The sequence below is a fragment of the Charadrius vociferus genome, unplaced genomic scaffold (genome assembly GCF_000708025.1).
Source record: "Charadrius vociferus isolate BGI_N301 unplaced genomic scaffold, ASM70802v2 scaffold276, whole genome shotgun sequence".
In the NCBI taxonomy this organism is placed as follows: Eukaryota; Metazoa; Chordata; class Aves; order Charadriiformes; family Charadriidae; genus Charadrius; species Charadrius vociferus.
Genome location: NW_009649075.1, coordinates 1,726,389 through 1,737,987, shown reverse-complemented (window position 1 = coordinate 1,737,987; position 11,599 = coordinate 1,726,389). Strand labels below are relative to the sequence as shown.

The 11,599-nt window shown below is 36.7% G+C and overlaps 1 protein-coding gene across 1 annotated transcript in view; it reads right to left on the bottom strand.

Moving 5' to 3' along the window:
• Positions 1-414: 414 nt before the first annotated feature.
• AGO2 (argonaute RISC catalytic component 2) overlaps positions 415-11,599 on the bottom strand; it is a 32,275-nt gene continuing 21,090 nt past the window's right edge. Inside the window, 9 exon segments of the mRNA XM_009888172.1 lie at positions 415-784; positions 1,149-1,348; positions 2,161-2,262; positions 3,741-3,875; positions 5,040-5,234; positions 6,425-6,515; positions 8,855-9,014; positions 10,962-11,099; positions 11,102-11,145. Of these exon segments, the coding sequence (XP_009886474.1) occupies positions 676-784; positions 1,149-1,348; positions 2,161-2,262; positions 3,741-3,875; positions 5,040-5,234; positions 6,425-6,515; positions 8,855-9,014; positions 10,962-11,099; positions 11,102-11,145 (1,174 nt within the window). The 3' untranslated portion in view covers positions 415-675.

The window sequence follows — 11,599 nt, the reverse complement described above, 5'->3', positions numbered from 1 at the left end:
ATTCTTCTTTAGTCTATGAAAAACATTTTCAAATGCAGCACAATAAAAAACATTCAAGAACAAGCTTCAGAAAATACATTTGCCCTTAGACACACAGAGAATAATCTTTATAAGACAGTTGAAAACCAGAATTTGCCACTCTTTTCTTTTGAAAATAAAATTTTGTAAATGCATCTAGAATAATCAAGGCTTCATAAATAGACAAAAAATGCTTTGCTTTCCTTTGTATTAAAAGCTAATTCGCGGCATTTTAGCCCATCAAACTTTAGTATGAATTAGATATTCCCAAATTATTAAAAGCAATTCAATGAATAGGAAACTGAATGAGGAGTTTTGTGGGTTGGGTTGTTGGTTGTATTGTTTTTTTTTCCCTAAGCCCTGAGATCACAGCTCTTGATTTAATTATAAAATATGGGTCTGTTTTATACCAAGCAGCTTAGAGATTTTTGGCAAACCACATTTCCAACAATAGTGGGGTTTGGTACAAGAATGCAGTTCATAATCAAGTCTGAAATTTTGGACGGAAGGCTTTCTTGCAAATGGGAAAGAAAAAAATTAAGATGCATCACTCATTGCTGGCTGTCACTGTAGCTTGGGCAACTGTTGGTCTAAGTGCAGCTGGTCTCATGTGAATCCAACTCTGTATTGTACTGAGTCGCTAAACATTAAAACATGTCAAGCAAAGTACATAGTGCGCAACGTGTCCTGATGAACTTGAACTGCTTTAGCAAGTGCTTGATGATCTCTGCCATTACTCTGACCCGAAGTGTGGCTTCCTTCAGCACTGAAAGAGAAGGGAGGTGGGGGGGAAAAAAAACAGAGGTTGGGGGGGAAAGAAGTGAAACCCTATTTCATCTGTCTCTCCTTGCACAGAATGTTTTTTGTATCATTCATTTCTTCTAAAGAGAATGGTCAAAAGTTAATTACCCATAAAACAGCACTGAAGTTCTCAAACAGAAGGAAGCACAGAAGCATACAGCAACATTATCTGCTTTTTTTTTTTACCCCTCCACAATACACTTCAGTGCTAAGACCAAATTAACCCTCGAACTGCTGACTGAGGATACCACTGACCCCCGAAACGAACAAGCCCATTTCCTTCCTGCTCTCTTTCAAATTCTGTAATAATTCAAAACTATGCAACTCACCTATCATGTTCTTTATCCACCAGATGATACCTGGCTCTGAAGGCAACCAGGTGCGCGTAATATGCTGGTGCAGGGATGGAAACAGAACGAGTACAGCGTACGTACGTATGACACAGCTGGTAGGTAAGAATCTGCAGTTCATCTGAAGAGAAACGATTGTCATCCCAGAGGACGTGGTAATGAGAAGGTCTGCTTGTTCCCTGAAGGCAGATCACACAGGACATCAGCATTTCAAAAACATCTCTTTAAATTTCCACCTCTGCAGGTGAACTGCAGTATAACCGTCTGCTTCCTCAAAAATCAAATGTGAGCAATTCTATGTATTTCAGCAAATTTTTCCTTTAAAAAGGCAAACAGCCTCCTTCCTTGCTCCCTATATAACTAATCCCCTTGCATTTTTGGGTAGGATTGCACTTTCTGGAATCTCATCCCTGTTACTGAAATTAAATGAGCTTACTGAAATGCACTTTCATCTTGTGAAACTTAGATCTGACAAAAAACCATCATATAAAGTAGTTTTAAGCGAAACATTAATAGCCTACAGCAATCTAACTTGTGCCTCTACTGAATACACTTTTTTAGACAATATCAAATGGTGATTTTTTGGTACTGTTGTTGATTAGTAGTTTCTGACTGGGAAGAAGAAATCACAAGAAACTGTGAAACTACAATGTTGCTTTCAAAATGTTGTTTTCCAGGAACTGGATGCCCATTTCAAAAGAATGCAAGAGGCAGCTCTGTAAAACAGTCCAAATACCTTGTGACCATTCAAAGTAGCACACAGACAGGAGAGAAACACAATAAAAATGCACCGGGTGTGCTGCATATCTGTTTAGTCTCATTATTTCTTTCAGATTTTAACCATGACAGAAGAGCACTGTGGATGGCACAGATGAAAAGCCAAAATACACAGATGGGAGTTGTACCGTTTGTCTCCTGTGTAAAAGAATGTGGGAAATACCAACAGCCAGTGTTATCTTTGACAGTTAACATCCCACACAAAATGCTGTACCTGAATACCAGCATGACTACACAGGTAAAAGTCAAACTCTGATGGATGGGTGATTTTTGTGTCCACTGTGGTACCCGCTGGAATGTTTCCGCTTTTTCCAACCTGTGTGAACAGAAAATGCAAACATCGTAAGGCACAAAGTTTTTCTTTTCATCTGTACAGTAAGGAAAAAAACACAAGAAAAAAATCTGTGGGGAAAAAAAAACATCTGTAAAAAGCAGAAAGTCAAGAAAGAATGAGGAAAACTGAAATTTTGTTCAACTGAAAGTCTGAAGTGTCTCTATTACGGAGGGGAAAAAAAAAAAGATGCGCTGCAAAATCTTCTTGGAAGTTACCTACAAAGATAAGCTTTTCTGATTAATGTAAAAAGTTCCTGCAACTGATTTGTCAAATTCTTTTCACCTTCCCATTCCAGTACAGGTTACTCCTCTGTAACTTTTCTTTTTTTATACCTGGAAGAAGACAAGCCAGAATTGTAAGACAGGCCTCTCCTTCCCCCAAAAACACTTTACTTCAAAGTAGAACTTACAAATACTCTTTACTTTAAAACAATTTAACCACTGTAATCATAGCATATCTGTATCAAAACCACCTTCATGTCAACATTAGAAGTTACTAACTATTACCTTGAAGCCCACTGGGCTTCAAACGCTCACAGAGAGAAGCCTGACAGAAGGAAAAAGAACATGAAAAACCCTATCTGCAAACGGAGGGTTGCTATTAGTAACTCTTCACTTACAGCAATGACTCCATCCTGGACTTGGGTGGAGTCTCCTCTCCACCCAGAAAGGTGGAATCAAATATTTCTACACACACTTCACACAGATACAATGGCAACTATGAAACTCTCATAAAAAAACCTGAGATGAGTACTCAAACTTGATTATGAGCACTCAAATTTGTAGTACTCAAATGAGATTTGACTACTACAAATAACGTGTTGTGACACTTGATATGCCCAAACCAAACTCCACGTTTCTAAGACATTAGACACCTAAGGTACCTTAAAGGTAGTGTTAATGGAAAAGAAAGTACTCTTGAAGTATAGGGTTCACCTTACCTAACAATTTCAGTGTCTACTTGTGCAGGTGTCTACATCTCATCACCATCACTCTCTAGTCAGTGAACCAAACCAGTGAAGTCACTAGTGCTAGAATCCGATGAAATGTGCCTTAAAGCATGTTGGGAATACTAAACGGATCTCCATTCACAACAAGTGCCCAAGGTAACTGTTCCAGTTGCGGACATCTACACTATAAACCCTACACTACTCAGATCAATCTCAATCCTTAAGGATCTTGAGACAGTAAAAAAAGCTGGAAAGAAACCTGAGAAAATTGATGAACTTAAAAAAGGATGGACGGAGTTGTTGAAAGGCACATCCTGCTCACATTTTATAAAAGCTTCTCGCCAGTTCATTATATGAGACAGAAAATCAAGGTTTTTCCTTTCCAGGCAGAAAGATCTCACCCACTACATTAAGTAGTTCTTCAAACAAGTCTCTTACTGCTTAAATAAGCAGTAAGTAATAAGCAACTTGGCTGCCTGCTAGATACTTGCTGGTCACAATTAGAACATACCCGTTCATTTTTATCTGTACAGAAGAGTCTGGTGTGATGCCTTTTCTGCACAACTATAAATGTAATTCCAGGCTGGTAATCCTTTTCTAGTTTAATGCATGCTTCTCTGATAGCCAGCAGTTCATGATGGAGAACCTGAATCACAAACATAAAGAGGTGTGATAAATATGAAAGATAGCGATCTTACAGATTACTCTTATTTATTGTGTTCCTTCTTGCACTGTCACTCAGGGTAATGAGATGTCAAAGCACGCAGGGTCAAACCTTAATTTCTTCAGTTAATGAGAACAAATTAGATCACCGGTTTCCTGAGCCAGGCGAGAGCTGGTTCCATATTTGTTCAGCTCCAAGCACGAGGCTTGGACTAATAAGCTGTACATCAAAATCTTTTTAACTGCCAAATACAAATGAACATTTAATTAGGCTGCTGGATATACAACAGCCTAATTATTTTTCACAATAGTACAAGGGATAAAATCCAGAATTGCTCAACTGCATGCTCTTTCCCAGCTTTGTGAACTCTCACACAGGACTACAGGCATGAAGAAAAACAGAGAGAGGGAAGTGCAATAAAACAAAAAGCAGTGATTTGGGTTAATCAGATATTTAAAAAAAAAAAAAAAATCAGTGAAAAATAGTGATAAATGGGAAAAACATTTCAAAGTTCATACAAAAATTAATTCTATTAATTCAATTTACTAAGTGAACTTTTCCCCCTTGCTCTTGGATTTTGAGAGGTTGACTAAGTTCTTTATCTTTTAATTTACATATAAAAATATCAGAAAGGAAACCATGTACAAATATCTTTAAAATATATATGAAAAAAAATCATAAAATATGGTACCTGTAAGCAAACAATATAAATACAAGCAAGTATTTGTTGAATTTTATCAGGAATGAATGAAAAGCAACAGTGTGAAAATACAGGATTTATTATTCCTGGTTAAAAAAAATTAAGAAAATTAGCTTACACAATTTTTCTTTACTGTCCATGTTCTATGGGAGCCAATTTGATTAACATATCTTGAATAGGTCACAGATGTTGAACATGCTTGAGTGCTACAACTATATTTTCTCATTTATTTTTGCAAAAGGAAGTGTTTTAAAGGGGAAAAAGTATTAAAGAAGCTCGTGAAAAAATATGAAAACGCTTTCCTTGCTCTGGTTAGTTAGAATCCAACAGATTCGTTGAAGGAAGATTTATTGAGGGAATACCTCTTTTTGTAACTTCAACGACATAAAACTTCATCTACTACCAGAAAACTACATAATCAAATCTAAAAAAAAGAGAAATATAACCTGTTGAAACTGCCCCTCTGAAACGCCATCTCTGTAGAAGATTATACGAGTTGGTTTAAATCTGGTTGATTTGTAGAATTGAATAAGCAACTCCCTGACCATGGCAGCCAAATCTTGGATGATTTCTTGGCGGTGCTGCTGGACCCGAACAGTGGCACAGTATCGATTAGGATGAGCATCCATGCTTCCTACAACCTGTTGAAAAAATGCTTAGTATCAAACCAAATTTAACAGTACTTTAATAAAGATATTTCATGAAAACAAATGTACTTTTTAACAGTATCTTGCAAACTAAGAGGTTGACAAAGCGAAGATCAAAATCGTAATGTGCTTGGAAAGAGCTTTGAGTTCAGTCTACCTGTGGTAACACACCCTGCTGAAACCAAAAACTTATTTTAAATCTCAAAGGCTAATTCCCTGTTTGCACTACATGCAGTTAAAAATGCACTTACAATTTGGAGCAGTGATACCATGACAGCATAGATTTAGTTCAGACTGCAACATAGGAATTTGAACTCCTGAAGACAAGAGTCCCTTTCTGGGACACCGTGGATGAATTCATAAAACTGAAATGGTGGGGCACCAGAGAAATATCCACAAACAGACACCGCTCGCCAAGGGACGTCAATTTTTCAGTTACGAAACTTCAAAATTCATACATTTTAAAAGTGGCATAGGACTTAAAAATAAAATAAAAAACAAACCAAAATATCCAAATTCTTTACGTCAAAAAAAATCACAACTAAGCACGTTGTCACCTGGCTTTCCCTGGACATACATGTGTAACTTTAAGACAGGCATTTGCTTGTTTGTTTACCACCAGAGCTAAGCCTAAGATGAACACCGCACATACATACTGTCAAAGATCTTTGTTATTACATAAGCCAGAGCAGCCATGACAGGCGTTTGACATCGTGCAAGTCAAAGCCCCTCCACCTATATTTAAGGAGTACATTTCTAAGAGATTATTCCATGATTTGTGTCATGTGTCATCAGGAAGCTCGAACCCCCAAACCCCTCAACTGAGTCAGCCTAGTTCCCTATCAGCAATGGACAAATTCTTAACATTTTTAACTGCTGAAAAAGCAGATTTAAACATGCACCAGCTTATCACAGATTGCTGATAAATATCAGCTAATAGAAAAGCTCCGCTGTGTATTAGCATCTCAGGCGTTTTACAAGCTAATACATACATTTAAGTCATTAGCATCAATCAGAGCAAGCTCTCCAAAGTTTCATTAGATTCCTGCAGAAAAAATAACTTACAATACTATAAATAGGCAATCAGAAGAAATGGACCGCAAAAGAATTGAAAGCAATAAAACGCATTAGAGTTGAGCAGCAGGAGAAAGCAGGGGTTAAAGATCATTACACAATTTACTCACTGCAGCAATGGAAGGCTTTTTTCCATCTCCAGCTGGCGGATGAGTTACATCTGCACCAAGGAATATGACAGGCTGTTGAAATACTGGTGGTCTGATAAAGAGAAAGCAAATTTGTAAAAACAGCAAGGCTTACGCTTGATAAAGCACATTATAACCCAAGTAAATAGCACTCTATACTCTCGCAGTGAATTAGTCAACAATTTGCATTTGATCAGAGTTGGTCACTTTACTGTCACAGTAACTACAAGTCCTGATTAGAGTTCTCATACAAAACACTTAAGCATATTTTTGAAGCATAGCTAATTAGTACTTTTTATTAAAGATGATTAAAAAAAAATCCATTTTTTTTAACTGGAAGAATTGCAGCCTTTATTAGTTAGACCACAGAAAAGAACAAAAGTTGATTTCTTAACAAGAAATAGCATCTGAGAAAATGAAAGGCCTGTGTACATACACAGATGCTACGATTTTGTTTCTGAATAAAAAAAAGCGTTAGTAAGGCAGTAGAAAAATTGTGGATATCGTAGGTATTATTTTAAAAGAGATTTTTTTTTTTTTTTAAACTATGCTTCAAAATTTTAAACACAGGTTTAAGTTATTAATCCATAGCATCAAGTGTTAAACACCAAAACACTGCACTGGAAGTTTGAAGTTTCAACTCTACTCCTTAATAAAACAATTTTAAACACGAGATCTTAGGCCACCAGAATTTTGCATGTGTATGTAGGTGTGGGGGGAAGTGGTTATGTAGATAGATTCTGCTGTTTTCAGGCCTCCTCTAAAAAGGAATTTGAAGTTAACAATAACAATGTAACTTATAAGGCAATTACACAAATAAAAAGCTGTTCCGTTCCCATCCCCCTCAACCAACAGAAAATAATAATTAAAGTGTTATGTTTTCAAAACTTAAAACCTGCACTTTCATAGAACATCTAGGTGTGTGTAGTTAGTTACACCACTTTGTCTTTCTCCCTTTATTTAACTCTATTTTCATGAATGCATATTTCATTGGTATAATGAGCAGAATTCAACTTTCTGGCCACACTATTGCTGTCAGCACATGCCATTTAACAGAGACCTCATGTTTATGAATCCAGCAGAAAACTATTTATATAGGGTGTGTGCGTTTCTGTTTTGTTTCCACAGCAGTATCTAACTCCTTTTTGAGAAAAAAACCAAAACAAACCCAACAAAACAAAATCCTCTCACTGTGCCTTTTTGAAATGCATGCTCTGCAATATGATGGTTTTCAGTTGTGTTAATAGGAGTCTCCAACAAGCACGTTACCCAAGCTGAGCATATTTAGTTCAATAAACAGAACTTAACAAGATACACAAAATATATAGTCTTTCTGACAATGTGGTTGTGGTTTTTTTTTCTCTCCCTATGTACTCATTGTTGGATTATTTTTTAGCAGCTGCCTTCCAAACAGCCTAAATACCTCTAAGTGAAAATTTGCTCATCTGTGCAAAACAGAATGTTGACTTCTTTGAAACAGGCTCCCAAGAATGACGTAGCAGGTTATTCCCTGAGCTCGCTCTACAACTTGAAATGCAATGATTGCAAAAATGCCATCTTTTTACTGACATAGAACCCTAGTTGTTCATTTTGATTAAAGCAATTTTATGTATCTTTATGGTAGCCTTCTCTGTCCTGCACAGGTATGGCAAAACAAGCTGTATTTTGTTCATTCTTCCGTTAGCATTTCTTGCCACTGATTTTTCAATAAAACTGATTAAAAGCTCCAATCTAAACATTTAACATGACACACAAACCAAATATTGTCTTTAACAGCAGGGTGCCTTCTTTTCTTTACAAATAAGAAGATATTTATTTCACTCCCACTAAACTACATGGGGGACTTCAGTGACATGTCAGATACAGAATTCAATAGTATCAAAGCAACTTCACAGAATAGAGGCACAGTGTAACTAAAACTTATCAATGTAATACTAATAAGAAATTGCAAGGTAAACTGGACCTGGAAACCAATTAAAAGTTTTCTGCTCCCAGCTTTTGTTTTTTTTAAATGTCTATGTAAGTTAGGACATACAACAAAATGAAGAATCTTGACCTCAATTAAACTATAAAGGAAAAAGCACTACTATTCAAGATGGTTTCTATTTGTTTCTGTTAACTCAAGGCAAAAAAAAAAATATTATAAATTTTTCATTCAAAGGAAAGTTGTATAATTCAATGGTCAGACTGCAATAACAATATTTTTATTATAAATTTCAACTGGAACAAGTATTCCTCTTCAGTCTTCATAACGTAACTTTTGCAGGACTATTAGAAGCCAAAAGATCGTTTGACTGAAGAGTCACTTAAACTACAGTGCTATGACTTCAGATAAAAGCACCCAGTTATCTTAATATGACGCAAGTTCTCTTTGCAATACAATACCCTCTTCCTCTTTGAAAGCTGGCTTACCTTCCCTGCGGCAGTAAAATATTATTTACACCTCCTAATTTGACATTTATTTTTAAGCAAAGGTTAGACAGAGTTTGTGGTGTTGTTCTTTGCACATTTTTCATCTGAACGCACTGTGTAGCCATTCCCAGCACGGTGTCACCAACGCGCTTCACCTCCGCTGCAAAACAAAAGACAAATGAAAAAAATACTCACATATTGCAAATCAAACCATGTAGGGGTTGTTAATTCAGTGACAGTTAACTAAACTTAAGAGTGTTAGCAACGTGGTCATTAAGCTTACAAAAAAACAAACAAAAAACTCAACCCAGACTCCAATAAACCTTCTCCCAGTTCTGTACCACTCCACCTGCCGAAAGCGCAGTAACTGCGTCCTAAATATAACTAAAGACACTGTTGGCTCATTATAACTGAGAAATGTGTAAGTTACACTGATTGTAATTTTAGCATTATTCAGCATGGAAGAACCTTTGGCTAATGAAATAGGTAATGTGAATGATATTGGGATGATGAGCGCTTGTTTCATTGGTAAGCACTGAACTAGTAATGCAAACTTGATAGTAACACACTGAGTAATATTCAGCCAACCAGTTTAATCAGTTCATTACTGCAAATTTACCGTTTGCATACATGTAACCAGTTTAGCAAATAAAGGCCCATAAAAACTCCAAAAGAAACTCATTAAGAGCTGTACTCTGAAAGATTAAAACAAATCCTATTATTAACAACAAAATTGAGACTTAAAGGCTGTAAGAGAGCCATATTCTTACACTCGGGAGAAGAAGAAATTTAGGCTCCAAAACAGGCACAGAGAAGATGCAAAGCCCCCCCCACCCCCCCATTGCCAAGAGGAGAGGGAAAGGGGCGTTTTGAGGAGCAGCGTGAGAAAAGGAGAAAAGGTAACGCTGTGGGTATAGGAAAGGCAAGTATGGAAGAGCACAGGGAGAAAATAAAGATAATTAGAGGGGGCAGGAAGAACTATAATTAAAGATAATGACAAGGAAAGTAGATGAGAGTGGTAACACATCCTTTAAGTGGTTAAGTAGAGGAAAGAGCCCCCTTTTAATGCCAAGCAGAAACGTGAAAATGTCATTTTGCACTGAATTTCTATTGAACAAATTAGAGACAAGCAACTTCCTTTGCAAGGCTGAATTCAAGGTGGAAAAAAAGGGACTATTTCGTTGAGGTTCCTTTTTTAATCTCTCTTTTTTCCTCATACGAGATAGTCTTGGGGGAAAAAAAAAGAAATTATTGTATTTTATATTAATCGGTGAGGGTGAGGGATGGGATAAAACAAATCTGCAGCTGCTTGGTAGATCTGAGCCATTAAAGAGAGTCCATGAAGCTATGGGAGAAAAATAGTGAACGGTACTGCAATTAGGCAAGTTAAGTGAAAAAAGGAGGAAGGAATGATAGGAAACCCAGCAGTCTTGCCTATAGGAAAAACTACTTAAAATCAAAATGCATGGTTTATCTAAAACATATTAAAACTTATGCATACGTGCTATGTAAAACGCACTAATTGTCAGTCTCGTTCCAACAAACAGTTTAAGTTGCTGAATTTTCCCCATCCACGCATCTGTGTCCTCACAACCCAAAAGTTAAGAGAAAGGACAGGAAAACGCAATTGGGAGAAATCTCCTTCACTCAACATTTTTTGCCAAAGGGTGATGGCATGAGTAAGCAAAGATGTTCTAAAAGCTACACGGTTCTTGAGTTCATTACTTCTTCAATCACTTTATTTATCACTAAATTTTTAGCACACAAATTAGAGTAAGTATATTTTAATCCACTGAATATCAGTTTCAGCAATTTCACAAAAGCCCTGGTTTAGCTTTCTCACTCACAAACTGCATCTCAAATGCAACCAGCAGGAAGAATGTGGAAAAGCAAATGAAAAGCACAGACAAAAATAATGAAAATAATTAAGGTCTTAATATAAAACATCATGCAGCACAAGAAGAAGAATAAAATTAATTTCTAGACCATTCCTTAAACAGAATTTGTATAGTTAAACCAGAATTCAACTTCTCTCATTCAGGGACTTCACGAAAAATACATGAAATAGTGACTGAAACACACATGCTCATGATTTGCACTTACTGACCATAGACTGGTGTTTTTCCTGGCAAAATTACTACAACAAGCTGCAGCCCAGTGTAAGTGTTCTTGAGATGTCTGAACATGGGCTCCACACTGTCAGCTCCCTGCGCGTATTTACAGAAGCACGGCTGCCCCTGGATTTCATTCCTGCGTCTCTGGATATTTTCCTCAGTTGTTCTGTAAAGGACCTAAAGGATGTAAATAAATACATCAGATTCTCAGGTAGCAAAATCCACCTCGATTTGTCTTTTTATTTTTAACGGAACAATTCTGTTAAACTTGCAAAGTTATGCTGTCCAAAAACCTGGGAATTTACCCCCACGTGCATCTTTAATTGACTGTGCCTATGTAGTCACTGAAGGAAAGACAGGGAAAGATGAGGAAATACACTGTACAAATAATACCATTACTAAAAACGTCACTTCCAAAGCAAATTGTACCTTATTTGATCTTTCCACAGGAGATATAGTATAAGCTACTTTTTGCAAAAACACTGCAATGATGATATTTTGGATAGCCCGCTCTACCATATTTCCATGTATATCACTACAGAAACAGCCGGAGTTCCTTCTTTTTCTTGGTGAGGAAAACAACCCACAGAAGTTAGCAGCAATTGCTGTCCCACCAAATTGATCTAACGTC